Here is a 20,922-nt window from a genome sequence, read left to right as displayed (position 1 = left end):
ATTGCACTAAATCATACAATTAAAAGAGTTTTAAAACATTACTGATTTTCAAACAGAGGTGGTTGGGAAATATGAAACTTGTCATGCGCAAAACAGCTGAAGGCACTCTTTTAAAACAAGAAAGAGATGAAATACAAAATATTAACAAAATAAAAGAGAATAATTGTAACAAGGATGGTTAGTCTTAAGAAGAAAAGGATCATTTTTAATAAAGAAGGATCATTTAAAAAGTAAAAAGTCACTTTTAATAAGATAAATCAATTTTAAGAAAAAGAAATCCAATAATTTAATTTTTTATTAAATTTAAAAATAAATAAACTGAAATATCATGAAATATTGAAAAACAATTAGAATATTTAATGTTTAATAATTTCACATACCTTTCTTGAATGGTTTGAATCTGGACTTTAGTTTGATCGTACTTGCATAAGTAAACGCAGCATGCAACGAATATATTGAAACACATTTTGACAGTAATATAATTATTTCTCGGGAAGTAAAAGCAATTTTCCAATTAATGAGATTTTATAACTTAAACAATTGTCACGATTCGTTCACTTCGGTTGCTTCTTTATGACTCTTTACTTCTTTCTGATCGAACCACTTCTTGTTAGCAAACGATACTACATTAATTAATGTAATAAGTGAATTTGAATTCATGTTTTCAAATTTCACCGCTAGCTACCAGCGCCACCAGCGCTGTGGGCGTTTTTTTCGTTTGCAAATTTCTAAATTAACCGTAAGCTTAAGTCAAACTCACTACTATTGAGGTAATGGTAAAGATATTTACTTTAGTTAATAATTAATATTAAAATATATATAATCCAAAGTAGCGACTAAATTTTTAAGGACGTGATCGATCGAAAATTTATTCATCGGTTATGGATCAGGTATTACTTTTAAAATAAATAATATTTTTATATTTTCAATCATAGAAATTACATATCACATTTTTTTCTATTTTCTTTCAAAGGAAGAAAAACGACAAGTTCCATCATTTTTGAAGAAGATTTTGGATGTCGATGTTTATTTAACAAAGGTTTTTGTAAATTCATTGGAAAAATATCTACCAGTAAGGCAGCTTCAAACACATTACAAAGCATTAGAGGTATTTTATAATAAATATATTTAAATGAAACATCTCATTTCTTATTACACAGATCAATTTGAAGAGGTTAAGAATTAATAATTTCATTTTTCAAAGATATCATGCCATGGAATACCTTGGATTGCTTTGACATTAGCTTCAATATGGATTTTTCATCTTACATCTCTTTATCAATTACAAGTCAATCTTTTTATTGGTAAGTAATAAATATTTGTATATGAATAAATGATAAAAAAGATATAAAAACAAAAAAACAAACTTTCAGAATGAAGAATGATTACAGCATTAAATATGTTTCAATTAAATTTGAATAAATTTCCCTTGAGATATCATTGATATAATCTAATATATATTATGGAAATCTTTTCAGGCTTTTTAATTGACTTATTATTAATTGCAATATTGAAAGCATTAACAAGAAGAAGACGTCCAGCAGTTAACGATGATCCATTTGCAATAGGTCCTGATAAATATTCTTTTCCATCTGGCCATGCTTCCCGTTGTACATTCATTGTCTATTTTTTTTTGTATTTATGGCCATTGCCTATCATTTTTGTACCATCATTATTAGCCTGGTGTACTTGCGTATGTTTGTCTAGACTTTTAATGAGACGACATAATATATTGGACATAGGTGTTGGAATAATTTTAGGCATCCTTGAAGGAATGATTATTGGTTACATGTATTTAAGTCAAGATACATGTATAAATTTAGTTACTTGGATTACAAACGAAAAAATAGATGACGTATGAATTAATTGACCTTTAAATATTCTATTTGTTATATTTTTCTAATGAACCATTTCTTTTTTCGTTTCTCCTTTTTTCTTTTTTTTTTTTTTTGTTTCTTTTTTTTTACAAATTCTCTGTTACAATTCTTTATATATATGTGGTTTTTTTTTTTTTTATGATTGACAAGTGTTCTTCTTAAGGAAATTATGATTCTTTAGTTTTGCCAAATTATTCTCTACCATAATGAATTTCTTTCTTTCTTTTTCTTTCTTTTTCTTTTTAATTTTTATTTAATTCATTATCTACATACGTGGACAAAAAGTAATAAAAATATTTCATAATATGAGACTGTAAATTATATACCCTATATATTACGACTAGATATTTATCTTGGTGTCAGTATAGAATTTATATAATTAAATCCTAGTCCTGATTTAATAGGTTTTTAATTTTTATCATTTGTTAAAAACTAGTCTGCCACTATTCTTATAAATTCTACAATTTAGTATCAATTTTTTGATGCATCTATTATTGTACTCTGTATTTATAGAGTATTAAACTAAAATGATATTAATACTGTATACGCAATTATTACAATAAAAATTAAATATTAAACTAATTAAGTATATTTAAAAGCTAATATGTGTGTCTGTGTATGTATAAGACTCTTGGAAAAAAAAAAAAAATAATCATAAAGAGATAAAAATATGAATAAACAATTAAAAGGAAAAATCATGTGAGAAAAAGTTTTGTCATAAAAACGCAATGCTTTTTCTTTTTCTTTTTTTTTTTTTTTTTTTTTTTTTAACATAATACGTATTAAGAAGCATTTGAACGGGAATTATTACCATAGCATCAAATTTTTTATTTCTATCTTGTTTCTGATAAATGTCATTTATAAACGTTCCTCTTTTTTTTTTTTTTTTTGTTTTTTTTCTTTTTTCTTTCTTTACCACAACGGTGAATGATAAAATTTAAGATCAAGATGACCGTGCTGATTGTTTCCAGTTACTTCTTGGCTGCACGATGGGGATGGTTTAACAGTTTTTTCAGTTTCTATTATAACAGGAGCGAATGATGTTGCTTCATTATTAGGAACAACTGTCGTTGATATAATTGGTAATTCATTTGTATGTTGCTTTTGATCTTCCTCCGAATACAAGCTTAAAGATCGTGGTCGTTCCAGTTTTGTTGTAATAGGAGAAGAGATAATGTCCTCGCTGAAATATTAATCTCTCCGTGAAGACGCGGAAAAATTATTAAATATAAATAAGGAACATCATGCAAATATTGTTTCGACATACAATATAACATTTCAGTGATTTGTGATTTATTTTATTTGACATAAAAAATTCAAGAACACATATATTAATGGGGACAAAAAAGTTACATAAAAAATAAAATTGCGAACAAAGCTTCAACCTCCTTCTCTGAAGGCTTTAGAAAATTATCTAATGATAATGTAAACGTAGCATGGTTTTATAAATAAAAATTATTATTTATTGGATAAATTTTAATAGAAATATATATATATATATATATATATATATATATATATATATATACCACCAATTCTTTTCTTAAATATTAATACATTATAATCAAGAATTGTTATTAATAATGCAACGAAGAATATTTTACAAATAGCCAGAAATTTTGTCAGAAATTTTTTTTTTTTTTTATATAAAGATTGCACATTCAGAGTACTGATCCATAATATATTTTGCTAAACGATAATAAGCATAAATTAATTATGCGAAGCGTGAAAATAATAATAATAATAATAATAATAGTAATAATAAAACAAAAAAAAGAAAACAGAAAAAAATTTGAATGAGATCGGTGCAAGTGATCTTAAATATTAAAATATAAATATCACAATTAACTAATTATATACTATATGCATGTGTAAAAAGACATACACAATTAAAGTGTTTGAAGTATTTTTTAAGTGCGAGTATTAACAAACAATGCATTTGAACGACAATGTTTGTTTTTCATATTATTTATGAAATAACTTCTACTATATAAATATATTTTGTTTTTCCTCTATCACCTTTGAACGTTAATAATTAATTCATCAAGAATAAATTATTTAAATAAATATATATGTTAACATTTTATAATAATCAATGACTATATTCTAAACAAAATTCACAAAGTTCATGGTCTTTGTTATTTAGTAATACTCGGGGGAAAAAAAAGAAAAAAAAATAAAAAACATATATATATGTTTTATGCATTAATCTCACAAAATTGTCGTGAATTAATACATAAATAATGATCTAGATAAAATCGAAACAAGACTTTTTTTTTTTCTTTGAACTATAATTTAAGATGTATCCCCCCCCCCAAAAAAAAGATATATATATATATTTTTTTTTTGACAATAACAATCATTTCATTTAACAATTCTGAAACGAAGTTTGTTACTTTTTTTTAAAAATAGAAATGTGAATAATCAACTTTTGGCTAAGAGTCCTGATTCTCTTTGATGTACGAAAAGAAGAGAAGAGAAAAAAAAAAAAAAAAAGAAAAAAAATCAGAAATATAAATTGTTTAACTAAATAGTTTGTACAAATGCTTTAGGAGAACGCACAATAAATTTCAATCGTTGAGACACTTTTACTCCGATTTTACTCACCCTGTACGTTCAATTGATTGACCAAGCATCGCTGTATTATGGATTATCTATAAAAAAAGAAAAAAAAAAAAAAAAAAAAAAAAAAAAAAAGAAAAAAAAAGAAAAAGAAATCAATTGTCATTCTCAAATAGATCTTATATGATTATTTATAAATTACAGATAATAATAACGAGATATGGTTTTGTAAATTTGATTAAAAAATTAAATAATCTAACAATTACAAGTATTATAATTTAATATTAATATTGATTATAAATATACTCACGTTTGCCATTGAACATGGCGGTCGTCCAGCAGCGTATCTACCGTAAGAACTACGAGTAACTGTAGAAACATACGGTATACCATTCGTACTAAAAAAAAATAATTTTTTTTTTGTTTTTTTTTTTTTTTTATAAATATCAATTAATAATTATTTTATTTAATTAATTAATCATATATACACGCACACACACACACACATACATACACAAGCACACGTATCATTTAAAACGCACCTACCTATTACTTTTTGCTGCATTATTATTTGGTGGTGTGCCGATATCAAAAGAATGTCTTGGTGGTAAACTATATCTATTAGCTCTGACATCTTGAATTTCTAAAAAGAAAAAAAAAAAAAAAAAAAAACATTACAATTTAGAAATGATATTCTAAGTAATGACATTAGAAATAGATAGTCTACATAATGCAATAGAAATTATACAGTAGTTTAAAGAATACTTTTATAAATCTATTATTTTGTGAATAGTAAATAAGTTGGTATATTTGTAATTGACATGTAAATCTAAGTCAATCCTTGACTTAGATTTATATGTCAATTGAAATCGGTTTCTTAGAAAGAGCTATAAGCTTCTTTAAATTAATTATCAAATGGTATTGACTGTTACTTCCAACTTTTTTCTTTTTTTTTTCTTCTTCTTCTTTTTTTTTCTTTTTTGTTTTCTTTTTTTTTTTCCTTTTCAACGCAATATTATTGCCAAGTATCTGACCTATTTATATATATATATATATATATATATATATATATATGTATATATATATATCAGACTGACTGACCTTGACATGTACCTTTTTCGTACCTTTAAAATGAAGTGGGATCGACGATGACTCGACTATGGCCTTGTACTTTTACGATGGTATTGAGATTACCAGACAGGACTTTGTATGGTTCTCTCTCTCTCTTTTTCAATATTTTACACAATGGCATATATGTATACATAATATGTATAATATACATAATAATTTTTATATACAAACTTTGTCGCATTTATGTATCGTCGATTAATTTATCATTATTATTATGTAAATAATATAATTCCTTTTATTTATTTATTTTTCTATTGTATTACTTTTGATTTACTCTTTTTATTATTATTATTATTGTTATTATTATTATTATTATTATTATTATTATTATTATTATTGTTATTACTATTATTATTATCTTTTACCAGGGCCAATTTCTATTTAGCTCTTATTTTATTGATTTTATGTATACCAGTAAACACGCCCAGTTGATAAGTCTTATTGGTAAGCCTTATTAACTGAGTATTATTGATTAAACAATAAGAGAAAAGAAAATGTAAAAAAAGAAACTTACCGTCATCGAAAAATCCTTGGAACACAACGAATTTATTATTCTGCGTAATGATTTTCGTCAATCCATAATGTTTTTGTAGAAAGGCAAGAAATTTCTCCGAGGGTCGGTCAATTGCCAATTTCACTGGCCTAATATTTTCTTCCTAGAGAAAAGAATTTTTTGTTTCTTTTTTTTTTGTTTCTTTTTTTTTTGTAGAAAGACCAGAAAAAGAAATTGTCCATAATTTTCGAATTTATTATTAACGTTTAGAAATGTTAGAAAAAAAAAAATATATATATATATATACACATATGATTATTTGTTTTTTAATTGTACGTATTAATAATTATAATAATTGACCGTGAAATATAAAATGATTCGAGTATGTAGAAAGTTTGTTGATCTCTTTTTCTCTGTCTATTTCACTTTAACGTCAAGATTTATCTAATAAAAGAGAGCACAGGTAGAAACGTTGCCCATGCACCATGGATTAGATAGAAATCAACGAACCGTGTCGAAATAAACGGGCAAGCACGAGTTCAATCACCTTCTTTCGACTCTACCTTCGAATCGTAACACCCACTTAATGTTTTACGTTTACTAATCATTTTTCTTATTCACGTTATTAGATCATTCTTTTACATTACTTCTTTATCTTTTATTTATTTATTTTTTTTTTTTCTTTTTCTTTTTTCTTTATAATACAAAAGACAAATTTATAAAGTGTTATAAATCTAAACGTGAAAGAAGATTAAGAATTACAATTTAAAAATTTCATATATTATTGAATCATAATGATTATTATTTTTATTAATAAAATGTTAACTTAAGAATGTATTCATGTATTTACAAATTTTTTTTATTGATTCTTCTTCTTTTTTTTCCCCCTTTCTATTTTTCTTTTTTCGAGCAAAATAAAATTCTATACGAATATTTTATAATTGTTATTTAAAAAAACATATATATGTGTATATATATATATATATATATTTATGTAAAATTTTTTTTTTGTTCTTCCTAAAATTAATTTTTAAACTTATCGATTAACAACTTACGGACAGCATGTACTGATAAAGAATATTGCCAAGTCCCATACGCTGTCGAGATTCATGAATATAAAAATCCAAGATGCACCGTGGTCTCAACTGATAATTTGCTCCCGTTTCATCGAACATGAACAAATTCTTTGATCCAGTTTTCAGCAACCCTACCACGCTTCCCAGGTTGCTAAAAAGAAAAAAGAAAAAGAAAAGAAGAAGAAAAGAAAAAAGAAAATGAGAAAAAGGAAGAAAGAAATCGATGATTCGAACGTTTACACGCTCTTGCATTTAATGATTATAGGGATGATTACTTTAAGAGATAAAATAAAATATGAAAATAAAAGAAAAGAAAAAAAGAGATAAAAATATAAGATTGGTCAGCAAAAAATATTCCAACTGAGTAACATTACTGTGAGATAATGTTTATATTATTGTTTAAGTATTGACCTAATTCTCTTTAAAGCCTTAAAAATGATAATAAAAAAAAAAACAAGTAAATAAAAAAAAAAAAAAAATAGAACTTTATCTTGAGATCCTTTCATTATCTCTCGGTTTTATTTCTATGACTGTGTGAGATTATTACCGGGCAAAAAAAAAAAAAAAAAAGAAGAAACAAAGAAAAGAAAAAGCAATTAAAAAATGAGCAACGACGAACATTAATATAATAAATTGAAGTAGATAAATTGAAGTCAGAGATTATTCTTAAAATGAACGTAATATCTTTTAATATTCGTTCCATTTTTTCTTTTTTTTTTTTTTTTTTTTTTTTTTAAGAGAAAAGAAAGAAAGTAATAAAAAAGAAAAAAGAAAAAAACGGCCTGAAAGACTCCTGCAGTAAAACCCAGCTTCGTTATCGATCCACTAGCTAGCTATATATATATATATATATATATTGTTATATACTTTGAAAGTCTTTCTGCTAGAAAATATATAACTCCTATTATTCGTCCATATTGTATGTTAAATATTGTTCCCTAAATTATTATTATTATCATTAATATATATATATATATATATAAAATTTATATGATAGTATTATATAAATTGAAAATTAAATGATATAATATGTAAAACAAATAATGAAAGATAACGAAGATAAAAATTTTTAAATAAAAAATTACTTGTTCGCTTCGTTGTCTACGAGAAGATAAACAATGTGATCTGTGTCACGAAGTTTAACAGCACTTGTTATTGATTTACTCAATCCTTGAGCCTTTGCAGAAGCTTCTCCCATGTCGTCCAAAATTTTACTTAATTGCCGTTGACATTCGCTGTAACGTTATCAGAAAAAAACAAAAGATTAATTATTATTTTATATTATTATTTTTTTTTTCTTTTGTGAAATAGTCAAGTTATAAATACCAATGATTATTTCACAAAAATTATATGTGTGTGCGTGTGTGGATGTAAAAAAAAAAAAAAAAAAAAAAAAAAAAAAAAAAAAAAAAATTAAATCAAATTAATTCGATGTTACACGTGATGCATAATAGAATATTATTACATCACGAACGCATCGTTACATAATACACGTTGGTATGCTCGTTGTATTACAACTTTCAACTAATCTTGTAATAGCTAATATGACATATATGTTCATATATATATATATATATATATATCATTGTGGATTAGATTTATGTTTGAAATTTCTTATTAATTAGATTATAGTATATGTTATATATTTATCGCTATGACAAGTTTGTAATCATTGTCTATAAGTTATGGCCTTAACATCAATTTGTAATAGTTTAAGAATAGACGATATATAAACAACGATAAATATTTTTTCTTATAGCTGTTATATGTGTCACAAATGGTAATAGATATTTAGTGCATCGATCAATTCGTCCATATAACATGTATCTAGAAATACGTTTATAGATATCACAGAAAAGTTAGCAGGTTCTATGATATTTCTATTGGCTAATAAATTTTATAATGAGATTTTCATCCCCTTTTTTCTCTTCCTTTTTTTTCTTTTTTTTTTTTTTTGGAGCGAAGTAAAATTCTATACGAATATTTCGTATCACTCTATACTTCGTTCTTTCAAAAAAAAAAAAAAAAAAAAAAAAAAAAGAACGTATGTATATGTGTACATATATATATAAATTTTTTTTTTAATTTAATTTAAATAAACGATATTAAATAAATATCGTTTGAGAATATTTTCTTAATTATTATTTTCCTCTTTTCTTTTTTTTCTTTTTTATATACGACAATTTAATATTAAAGATTATTCGATTAAACGAACTATAGGCATTTCCTTCGTCGTAAATTTCATTAAAATATTATACTTTATTTGGAATCGTTTCAATGACGAATAATATCAAAATTTCATCGCAAATATAATAATAATATTATACTATGTTTAATAATTAATATAAAAAATTATTCAATCTTTAAATAATTGTATAAACGATAAACGCATATACGCAAACTTTTATAAATATATTCCATTTTAATCGTCAAATTTCGATATTAATTAATTCCTGCGAAGTAAAATTATCTTTTAAAAAAAACAACAACAACAACAACAACTATTACTACAACAATAATAATATTAATAATAATAATAATAATAATAATAATAATAATAATAATAATAATAATAATAATTTAATGAAACATTTATAATGTTTTATTATTTCTATCAAATATGAATAAACGTAGAATGTATTCAATTCCTTACGTTACTACATTCTAGTATAAATAAAGTGCAAAAAGGAAAGATGAATCTGTGAGAGACAGAGACAGAGAGAGAGAGAGAGAGAGACCAAGAGAGAGGAAGAGAAGGAAAGAGAGAGAGAGAGAGAGAGAGAGAGAGAGAGATAGTTTTCCACATAATAACGGAGCAAATAAGAGGAGGGGAAGCGGTGAGAAAGCACTCTACCATTTCGTCATAGACTTCCGTGAACGTTCGCGAGTCACTGCATAAGAATTTCTTCCAACGTTTTAATATTTTTTTCTCTCCTTTCTTTTTTCTTTCCTTTCTTTCTTTTTTTTCTCTCTCTCCTTCAAATTAAAATTATACACAACCACACATAAAAATAACACACACGCGCACGCGCGCGTAAAAAAAAACATAAATCACACACAAAATATACACACACATATATATATATATACAGCCACGCATAAACATAAAACACACACATATATATATATATATATATATATATATATATATATATGCATACATACATATATTTCATTGTATATTTATCAATAACGAAATCAAGAAAATATAATTAGGTTTCATTATCCAAACACATTTTCTATATCTCATAATAATAATAATAATAATAATAATAATAATAATAATAATAATAATCGTCGATATCATAATCGATCATTATCGATGTAATTCGATATATCAGTTAATTGATACGTTTCAAAATAAAACTGTTGAAAGATCGTAAAGATTATATTGATCTATATTTTCCAAGAAATCGTATTGATTATATAAGAAAATTTTTTGTTTTTTTTATTGAAATCTCACGTTAATCATTATCCACACAATGTAATATCTCTTACGTACATATATATATATATATATATATAAATTACGCATCGATAATAATTGGGCGAAGCCTTTCTCATCTACTCAATCTATTTCGCGCCAGCGTATTAGGGTTCATGTAACATGACCGATTAATAACGCAAATGTAAATGTCCTCTTATATATGTTATATACAAAATAAACAAAACCAAACAAACAAAAAAATATAAACATATAATAATAATAATAATAATAATAATAATAATAATAATAATAATAATAATAATAATAATCCTTACTTTAGTTCACGACGATCTCCTTTAAAATCTTCCGGTATGAGAATATGAGTAACCTTGTTAATTTTCCTTGGTAGAAGTTTATTGACGTTGAACTTGAACTCCATCTTTCGAAATATCTAGTATTTCTGAAGTCTCAAAAGGCAAATCGATGATCAGAGATCAGAACGTGGACATATATATACATATACATACATATATATATATATATATGCTATGTGCGTGTGCGTGTATGTATGCATGTATGTATATGTGTGCGTGTCGTGTATGTATGTATGTGTGTGTGTGTGTGGGTGGGTGGATGTCCCACTTTTTTTCGTATACCTTCAAAAAATGGTTCCTCTCTTTCTTCCTTTTTTTTTGTCGGTCGTTGTTGTTGTCGTTGTTGTTGTTTATCTTCTTTAGAAAAAAATATTAAACGAGTCACGAAGTTCTGCTTTTCTTTTTTTTTATTCTTCCCCTTTTCTTCTTCCCTTCTTTTTTTTCTGTTTTTTGTTTTTTCTTTTTTTTTTTTTGTTTTTCTTTTTTTCTTTTTAGACAACACAACGATCGAAGAAGAACATTCTCTTCTCTATTTCTCTTATATATGTAATGTCGGTGATGTAAATTGTGATATATATATATATATATGTGTGTGTGTGTGTGTGTGTGTGTGTGTGTATGTATGTGTGTTTTTATATATATATATATATATATAATTTATTTGTAAAATATATTAATTAAGGTACACTGTTACCGACAGCAATGATTTTGTAATTGTCCATAGCCCGCAAACTTCGGATAATACGAAAATCTTGTTAGGAGGAAAAAAAAAAGAAAAAAAAAATGAAAGAATATTGTTTTATATATAATTTGTGTGTATATATATATATATATATATATATATATATATATATATATAAATATGTATGTCTTATTTTGTTTTTCGTTTTAATTACACGGATTATACGTCGATCTTTTTCTATCCCTTTTTTATCAGTTCTTCATGAAATCATCTTTCTGTTTCTCCAAATTCCTAATTAACGTCGTACACGTTCGTGACAATATTTGTCGTAGATAAATAATTCGAGATAAGAAGATTGACTTTTTTTCTTTTCTTTTTTTTTTTTTTTTTTTTTCTTTTTTTTATAGTTTCCTATCGAAGAAAATAGATAACCAATCAAAATACGTTCTTAACGACAACGTCGGCACAGTCTTGACATAATACAATCTAATCCTTTACCGTTTTTATCTATGTATTAATACCTCTTGCGTATATTAATAAAACGTGTTCACGTAATAAAAAAAAAAAAAAATTAATAATAGATAACTTTGTTACGATAAAAAAATTGCGTAGTTTCTCTCTCTCTCTCTCTCTCTCTCTCTCTCTATCTATCTCTCTCTAAATCTGTATCTCTTTTAATCTTTCTTTTTTTCCTCTCTTTGTATCTTCTTCGATCGTGTACGTCTTAACACTTTAATGTCCTTCACGGTACTCACAGCCACCGTGATACGAGAAACCAAGTAAAGAGAGCGATGTGTCTCTCTTTTCTGAGGGATAATGTTAGGTAGTGAGGGAAACCTTCGCGCGCATGATTACTACAGATCGACCAATCAGCTACGTCCGTTAAAGAATGCCCTGATGGTCACGTGACCAGTGTCTCTTAATGCCGGTCAATTTCAAAATACATTACGATATTATAATAAATTTATTTCTATATTATTTTAGGTAACAAATAAATATATATTTGATTCGAACGAAAATTTATTTCTATCGAATAAATTCGATAAATAATAATCGTTTGTATTATTTAAATTTTCTATGAAACTTACGAATAGATTTTATTCGATATATATATATATATATATATATATTTGATGTATTTGATTAATTGACCAATAGGATGACGTTAACGTGTGTCTTACGTAATAATGGCGGTCGATTTTAAATTTTAATAGAATACATTTTGGTAAGAAATATCGTCGCGTTATTTGATTTAAAAAAAGAAAAAGAAATAAAAAATATTATTATTGGATTTATGTAGATTTACTTACGATATGATAAATCGTATTTCTTGTATTAATTAACGTTAGGTAAGAAATGAAAATTTATTTGTTATATTGGATTTGATATATGTATTTTATGATTGACCAATAGGTTGCTTAATGGACGATTACGTCATGGGTCACGTGATCTTACATCTCCATTATGGCGGTCAATTGTAATGGAATGGCAGAAATAGATACGCGTTGGATATTTGTTATCTTTTTGTTAATTTGCAATTTTTAATAGAGATATTTCCTTGGACTAGGATTTGATTATTATAATCATAGGTGAAAGCAGACCAATGAGAGAAGAGTATCGATCGTAACAACACGACATTCGGTTTCAGCGAATGAGAAGCATCTTATACATAACCAATAGTAACAGTGAGAAGAGGAGTGAGAAAGGAGAAGTGGAAGAGAGAAAGAGAAAGAGAGTGAGAGAGAGAGAGAAAGTGATAGAAGACAGAAGTTAGAAGAAAGAGAAACACGGAAATTACAGACGGACAAGTGTCTTTTATCAAAGTGTTACAAGTTATTATATTTATTTCATTCTTCGACGGACATTTAAACAATTCAAAGGTAATTTTAATGATTATTCCAATATCATTCATCTATCAAATAATAAAATAACTATCGTATTTGATTTATTTTCATTACCTATTATCTTGTAACGAAGTAGTTAAAGAAAATGTCGTTTGGATTGAATATGCTGTGTTAGAATTGTAACTCCATTCGTGTGATTGACAATTACGCATTTATTATTCAATTAAATAAAAAACAAAAATAATTAAAATGAAATAATAGGTATAATATTACTTCTTGTAATTAGTGGACTTTAGTGTGATATATATATATATATATACATATACATATGCATATATGTGTATATATATATATGTATATATATATGTATATTATCAGTGTTGATAATTTGGATTATAACTTATTTTTTTTTCCAATTACTTTGATGTATGTTTTATATGCATACATTAGATCTAAGATTATAGATAATATTAAATTTTTGTGCAAAAATTTATTTTCCCTTCCACAAGGGATAAAATAACAGACTTTCTTAGATATTAATTTTATTAGACATATCAAAAATAGAAATTGAATTTTATTATAGATGCCGAACATTAAATTACAAAGTTCTGATGGCGAGGTATTTGAGGTGGACGTAGATATTGCAAAATGTTCTGTAACCATTAAAACAATGTTGGAGGATTTAGGTATGGACGAGGACGAAGAAGAAGTTGTACCTTTGCCCAATGTTAATTCTGTTATTCTAAGGAAAGTATTACAATGGGCAACTTATCATAAAGATGATCCACCTCCACCAGAGGATGATGAAAATAAAGAGAAACGTACAGATGATATTAGCTCTTGGGATGCTGACTTTTTAAAAGTAGTTATTATTATGATCCTTCTTTTTATTAAATCTTAAAGAAATATTATGATCAATCAAAGCTATAGAATTAGATCATTTATAAAATGTTCCACGTATATTAGTTTGTATGTTGTCTTCTTTTCTTTCTTTCTTTCTTTCTTTCTTTCTATTTTAGGTTGATCAGGGTACACTTTTTGAATTAATTTTGGCAGCTAACTATCTTGATATTAAAGGATTGTTAGATGTAACATGCAAGACTGTTGCCAATATGATTAAAGGCAAAACTCCAGAAGAAATTCGTAAGACTTTCAACATAAAGAACGATTTTACGGCATCGGAGGAAGAACAGGTTCGCAAGGAAAATGAATGGTGCGAGGAGAAATAAGCCAAAGGATATCATATTTTTAAATATTTAATTTTAGTGTTTTTCAATTTTTAATTAAAATTTTTTGTTTTTTTTTCCCCTTTCCACAACTCATTTTTTTTGTTTTTGTTTCTTTTTTTTTTTTTTTGTTTTTTTTTCTAATCCTGTTACCTTCTAATAAAATATTTTGGTATCAAGTACATACAATAATCTATAGGAAACAATGGTTCCATCCAAATGCTTAGATAATATATGATAAACTTGATATGATTTATTTGTCCATATTAAATAGCAAATATTAATGAAATTTCTATACGATGTACACCATAGAGTTCTCTCTTTCCATAGAGTATTCTTTCTTTTTTTTTGGTCTCTTAGTAACATAAGTTTTACATCACTTTAAATCTAAGCTCCTCAAGATTTATTTTGTGAAAATATAGTTAGAATATATTTGCATAATATTAGGTAATATATTAATATATCTCTCAATCTCTCTCTATTTCTCTCACTCTCTCTCTCTCTCTCTGTGGCATTACAACTTAAATTAAAAAAAAAAAAAAGGAATATTGTGTATACATTAGTTGACAAAATTAAAGGATAAGACTTAACAATATTTTATCTTCTTCTTCTTGTTTAACGCTTATCCAATTAATAAATCCATTTAATTTCTTTAGGAAATTAAATCGTCGTTTCTTCATGCATAATTATCATTTAATGATAAGTAAGCTAAATTAAAAATTTAATTATATATATATACATGTATATATATAAAAAAAGCTTTTTGGTAATGATACAAAACACACGATCGATATATTCGCTATATATATATATATATATATATATATATATATTAATTCAACTTTTTACCGCTACGTGGCTCTGGCTTAGATCAACATAACCTATTTTATAAATGTGAATTGCAGAGTGATATTTTAAATGGCAAATATTTTATCTTAAAGATTTAATATATCACTTTGATATATAAATCATGGGTAATAATAATAATAGAAATTTTATGTTTAATTTAATATATAAGTAATGTCTGTGAAATTATTTTTAACAGAAATAAATAAAAGGCAAAAGTTATGTCATAATGTAAATGACAAGTTAAAATCATTAATTGACATAATTGATTGGAATTATTTGAATAATATAGCAATAGAGTATCATGATTTAAATAAAATTTATGCGATTAAATATTCGGAACTTAATGAAGCAAGGAATAAAATTGTCTCAATGTTAAAGTTTATAGAAAATTTTGAATTTATTGGTATTAGTATTGATGTTCCAGAATATTGTGTACCTGCATTAATACTAGGGTGAGAAATTATTTTTAATTATATTATATCAAAAAAGAAAAAAGAAGAAAAGAAATAAGTAAATAAAAAATAATATTAATTTACAAATTTTTCTTTTCTAGAATAATTACTAAAGGTTTTGGCTTTGTTAATTTACCTTCAGACATAACAGTATATAACAAATTTTTGTCTACCTTGTACATAAAATATATTTTTCTATGGCATCCCATAGATAATACAGAAATTATTTGCAAATTCGAGTTACACGGTGTATATTTGTATCTTTTAAAAATGAAACTAGCTCAGGAACAATATATAAAAAATATTGAAAGTGGTTATGCTTATGCCATTGCAACATCAGGATCAACTGGGGAAGAAAAAATTTGTAAAGTGTTTCATTCCTGTATAATACCCAACATAATAGATCTAAAATTAATTTTATCTATCACAAAGTCTGACAAAATTGTACAATTGACAAATTTTACATTTGATCCTAGTATAATAGAAATATTTTTAACTTTTCATTCAGCTAGTACAATGTGCATGATATCAAAAAGGATTAAAAATGATGTTGATAGGTAATAATCAAAAAAGAAAAAAAAAACGAACAAACAAACAAAAACAAATACACATTAATCTCTCTAATCTGTAATATTTATGATATTATATTTTAGACTTTTGGATATAATATTTTACAATGATGTAACCATATTACAAAGCACTCCATCGCTATTTCTTCATAGATGGTCAAGCGAACGTCTTTCCAATACAATTCTTGGAAAAGATAGTCCATTGAGAATTATACTTTTAGGGGGTGAACCATTTCCCAAGATAGATCTACTTATTGCAATTAAACACTTTGATAATAGAACTCAATTTTTTAATATATACGGTATAACCGAGGTATCATGTTGGGCCAGTATTAATAAGATTATGTGGACAGATGAAGAAATAGAATCATCTTATCTCGGTACGATCTTATCCGAAACTATATTTCAAGTTAGAAATGAAGATGATAGTATAGTGTCAAATGGAGATGGTCATCTTTACATTGGTAACAATTTTGTAATTTTATATATAACTTTAATTATATTATATTTATTTTGTATAAAATTTATATTTATTTTAAATCCAGGAAGCAATAGTAGATTATGTCTCATTGATAATGAAGTTTTGCAAAATATAAAAAGACCTGTATTTCGTAATACTGGTGACATTGTACATGTAAGTTATTATTATTATTTTTTTTTCCATACGGAATAATTATATTTAACAACATTTTATGATTATAAATTATTTCAGATCGATAATAATGGACGAATGTTTTATAAAGGAAGACAAAATGATATAATAAAACGATATGGAAATAAATTAAATTTATTAAGACTGAATGAAACCATTAAGAAATTAAATTTTGTACGCAATTGTTATTCTTGGTGGGATCCAATGAGACATAAATTACATTTGTGTATACATGCCATAACAAATGGAATTGCTATATGTGAATTAAGAAAAGATGTAATATCGCATTTAGAAAAATTACCTGACATTTATAAACCTGATAAAATTCACTTTATCAAAAATATTGAACTTACAGAGAATGGAAAGATTTCTATTAAATTCTTAGAGAAAATATGTACGGAAGATAGAATTATTGTATCGAGTAATCGTCGTGATACAATCGAAGAGAATTTTGAAAGCGTATGGAATAATTATTTGAATTTTAAAACTGATGGATTTATAAAATTAGGCGGAACTTCTATTATGGCATTACAAATTTCAACGGAGATTTGTGAACTTTTAAATACACAATTTCCAAATTTAATTGGTATGTTACTTAAAGATGCTACATTCGAGGAATGTCTAACATATCTTAAAAATATTTTATCGTTTAATACACGCAATGAAATTGACGTTTCAACAAATTACACGCCTATACATACCTATGTAACTATGGATAAAATATTTTCAAATGATACGTATAAAATAAATGAAGAGAACATATGTTTATGGCAAAGATGTAAAGGAAGAACGTACACACATTTATCATTTAATGAACGAACATTAAAGTCTGATAAAAAAACAATATCTAATATTCGTATTAAAAATACATTTGATTTACTTAAATGTGTTGATGCATCACCAACTATATTTCGTTATAAGTGAGTATAATTGCAATAGTTATTTTATTTATATAAGAAGATGATAACAATTTTTTTTTCTTTATATTGTTTAGCAAAAAAACATTTGTCACGGTTGGTTCTCATTCGGGTATAATTTGCACCGTTGAACTTAAACCTGATGATAATAGCGTTGTATATAAAATTCAACTTCCAAATAGAATTGAATCTTCTGTTGTAGTTTTAGATAATTTTAAAGGTATTGTTGGTAAGTGTTTTTTCTTTTTTTTTTTTTTTTTTTTTTTTTTGACAAACATTACTATTAATTCTCATTTTTCTAATCGATACACAATTTTTAGGATGTTACGATGGTCATATTTATTGTTTTTATTTAAAGACAGGCGATATTATTTGGAAATATCAAACAAAAGATATAATAAAATGTACAGCTATATTATCTGAATCAAAAGATAAGTTATTCGTTGGATCTTATGATAATAATGTGTACTGCCTTTCTACTGAAGTATGTGCTATAATGTGTATATATGATAAATATATATATATTTATCATTAGCTAAATTAAATTAAAATCATAAATATTAATAAATATAGAATGGAGCAAAAATTTGGAGCGTGAAAGGCAGCGATGGAAGTATTTCAGCAAGCGGATGTTTACATTCGCAAACAGAATCGGTATTATTTGGAACTTTGGATGGTTCTTGCATAGGAATAAATCAATCGAGGGGAAATATTTTTTGGAGGCATAAATTAATAAATCCAATATTTGTATCCCCTATTACACTTAATAATGGATATGTAATTTTCTCTACCGTAGGTGGTACATTGATCTGTTTCGATATACAAGCCGATACAAAGGTGAAAATAATATTTGAAAGTGTTTAATATTCTTTTCTTTTCTTTTTTCTTTTTTTTTTTTTTTTTTTTTTTATTTCCAAAAAAAGTTTGATCGATCTTTAATTCATTAAAATGAATATATTTCTTTTAACAGTTATGGACATATCAAATAAATGGCAATATATTTGCATATCCAATAAATCAATATGATCCAATAAAAAATTGTGAAAATATTATTATAGGATCTTTAGGAAAGTGTATATATTATTTGGAATTAAATCCAACGATAGAAAAGACAGGACCAATTTTAAAATATATTAAAAATGTACTCTCACCAATTTATGCCACTCCTTGGTGCGAAGATGGTAATATATGTATTGCTTGTACAGATGGTACATTATACGTCTGTAAACTTTCCCAAGGAGATGTATTAACTAGTATAAAACTTGATGGTGAAATTTTTTCATCGCCAGTTTTAGCAAATGGATTAATCACGGTTGGATGTAGAGATAATAAGCTCTATATTTTAGAGCAATGCGATATTAATAGAATAAATGAATGAATGAATGAATGAATGAATAAATAATAGAATAAAATAAACTGATATTAAATCAATATATTTATTCCATAGGACTTTCGTATTACAGTTTACATTGCCAATACCATCTTGAAGAGAGAAATAAAAAAAAAATATATATATAATAATAATAATAATAATAATAATAATAATAATAATAATAATAATAATAATTCACTTATTCATCAAATGTGTATGCACAATTCATAAAATCTCTTTGTACATAGTAAGAAATAGCGAGTGTGTTTGGTGATTTCAAGCAATAAGTGCAAGCAAATATAGAAAAAAAAAAAAAGAAAGAAAAGAGAGAGAGAGAGAGAGAGAGAAAGAAATGATAGAACATTCATTCCATTCTCACACAACACAACACACACACACATGCTCTCAGTAGCAGCAAACAGATGTACGGACATATGCATTTGCTATCTATTTCTTTTTTTTTCTTTTTTCATTTTTTTTTTTTTTCTTTTTCTTTTTTAGCATACCTTATCAAGTAATGATAGATATTTCTGATATACATTCAAGGATACGTAAAGGAATATTCACATTCGCAAGCTCACATAAAATAACAATATTTCAACGATCCAATTTCATCTTTACATATATATATATGTATATATATATATATATGTATATATATATTATATCTATGATAAAACACACTTGACCGCTCTATTCTCTATTCCATTTTTATAAAGTTATCGTAGACATTCCTTATACCTTAATCATTTTCTTTTCGATGTCATTATAATTTACGCTTAGCTCATTCACTTCCAACTGCAAGAATTATTATTATCTATATCAATAGGAATAATATATTCTCTAATGCTAAACTGAAACGTGCTATTTATATTTCTGTACTATAGAGTACATTTCTTTCATATTAATTGCTATATTGTACCTCTCATTCTTTACTCTTAATATATATATATATATATATATATATATACATATAAATAAATATAAATATATATATATATATATATATATATATATGTATGTATATATCTCGTCTTTTTATCGTGACACTGCGCAACAATAACTATTATTTTTTTTCTTATTTTTCTTTTTTTTTTGTTCTCGTTCGTTTAGCTCCCGTTCGTTTTTATTTATTTCAGTAATTAAAATACGGCGTACCATATATATATATATATATATTATATATATATATATATATATATATCTGTAGTAAATCCATAAAATTTTTGCTATGCCATTTTAAAAACATTATGCGTTTATAATACTAACAATAATATTTTGCTGCTACTGTTTGCGCATGGCAGGTGTTATCCTCAAATATAACACATATTAATTGTATATCAAAGATCGAAGAAGATATTGAAAAAGATATTCTCGATGTGTCTCTTATATCAATCAAAAAGTATTTGTTTGTTTGTT

At 25.3% G+C, this 20,922-nt stretch overlaps 5 protein-coding genes across 10 annotated transcripts in view; 3 read left to right on the top strand and 2 right to left on the bottom strand.

The window, feature by feature from the left end:
• The first annotated feature begins 663 nt into the window (after positions 1-663).
• LOC124432512 (phospholipid phosphatase 6) lies at positions 664-2,470 on the top strand. Of its 2 annotated transcripts, XM_046981519.1 has the most exons (5): positions 664-770; positions 850-890; positions 974-1,108; positions 1,205-1,304; positions 1,479-2,470. In XM_046981519.1, the coding sequence occupies exons 2-5, from the start codon at positions 882-884 to the stop codon at positions 1,859-1,861; spliced, it is 627 nt and encodes a 208-aa protein (XP_046837475.1). In that variant the 5' UTR covers positions 664-770; positions 850-881; the 3' UTR covers positions 1,862-2,470. The 2 variants fall into 2 exon arrangements, with proteins under 2 accessions (XP_046837475.1, XP_046837474.1); XM_046981518.1 differs by having other exon boundaries at positions 723-890; positions 1,479-1,878.
• A 211-nt stretch (positions 2,471-2,681) lies between these two features.
• On the bottom strand, positions 2,682-12,408 carry LOC124432510 (alpha-tubulin N-acetyltransferase-like). Of its 3 annotated transcripts, none has more exons than XM_046981515.1 (9): positions 11,223-12,408; positions 10,902-11,033; positions 8,225-8,374; positions 7,119-7,290; positions 6,085-6,226; positions 4,986-5,082; positions 4,750-4,837; positions 4,485-4,531; positions 2,682-3,060 (listed from the first exon to the last, which is right to left on the bottom strand). In XM_046981515.1, exons 2-9 carry the CDS (start codon positions 11,003-11,005, stop codon positions 2,790-2,792), a joined length of 1,071 nt encoding a protein of 356 aa, XP_046837471.1. In that variant the 5' UTR covers positions 11,006-11,033; positions 11,223-12,408; the 3' UTR covers positions 2,682-2,789. The 3 variants fall into 3 exon arrangements, with proteins under 3 accessions (XP_046837471.1, XP_046837472.1, XP_046837473.1); XM_046981516.1 differs by having other exon boundaries at positions 10,902-11,026; XM_046981517.1 differs by lacking the exons at positions 10,902-11,033; positions 11,223-12,408 and having other exon boundaries at positions 7,119-7,413; positions 8,225-8,358.
• A 709-nt stretch (positions 12,409-13,117) lies between these two features.
• On the top strand, positions 13,118-15,287 carry LOC124432509 (S-phase kinase-associated protein 1). The gene is made up of 3 exons (XM_046981514.1): positions 13,118-13,502; positions 14,050-14,328; positions 14,486-15,287. The coding sequence occupies exons 2-3, from the start codon at positions 14,050-14,052 to the stop codon at positions 14,693-14,695; spliced, it is 489 nt and encodes a 162-aa protein (XP_046837470.1). The 5' UTR covers positions 13,118-13,502; the 3' UTR covers positions 14,696-15,287.
• Positions 15,288-15,440: 153 nt separating this feature from the next.
• LOC124432507 (beta-alanine-activating enzyme) lies at positions 15,441-19,577 on the top strand. Of its 2 annotated transcripts, XM_046981511.1 has the most exons (10): positions 15,441-15,666; positions 15,738-15,993; positions 16,095-16,550; positions 16,647-17,026; positions 17,108-17,196; positions 17,275-18,134; positions 18,209-18,360; positions 18,452-18,615; positions 18,705-18,968; positions 19,102-19,577. In XM_046981511.1, the coding sequence occupies exons 1-10, from the start codon at positions 15,663-15,665 to the stop codon at positions 19,507-19,509; spliced, it is 3,033 nt and encodes a 1,010-aa protein (XP_046837467.1). In that variant the 5' UTR covers positions 15,441-15,662; the 3' UTR covers positions 19,510-19,577. The 2 variants fall into 2 exon arrangements, with proteins under 2 accessions (XP_046837467.1, XP_046837466.1); XM_046981510.1 differs by having other exon boundaries at positions 15,441-15,993.
• A 376-nt stretch (positions 19,578-19,953) lies between these two features.
• LOC124432508 (rab GDP dissociation inhibitor beta) overlaps positions 19,954-20,922 on the bottom strand; it is a 5,629-nt gene continuing 4,660 nt past the window's right edge. For both annotated transcript variants that reach the window (XM_046981512.1, XM_046981513.1), the window contains one exon: positions 19,954-20,922. This exon is cut by the window's right edge and continues 839 nt beyond it. The gene's annotated coding sequence lies outside the window, so the exon portion shown is untranslated.

This window comes from Vespa crabro, chromosome 25 (genome assembly GCF_910589235.1).
Source record: "Vespa crabro chromosome 25, iyVesCrab1.2, whole genome shotgun sequence".
NCBI lineage: Eukaryota > Metazoa > Arthropoda > Insecta > Hymenoptera > Vespidae > Vespa > Vespa crabro.
Note: the sequence above shows the minus strand (reverse complement) of the source record. Positions and strands in the feature narration are given on the sequence as shown.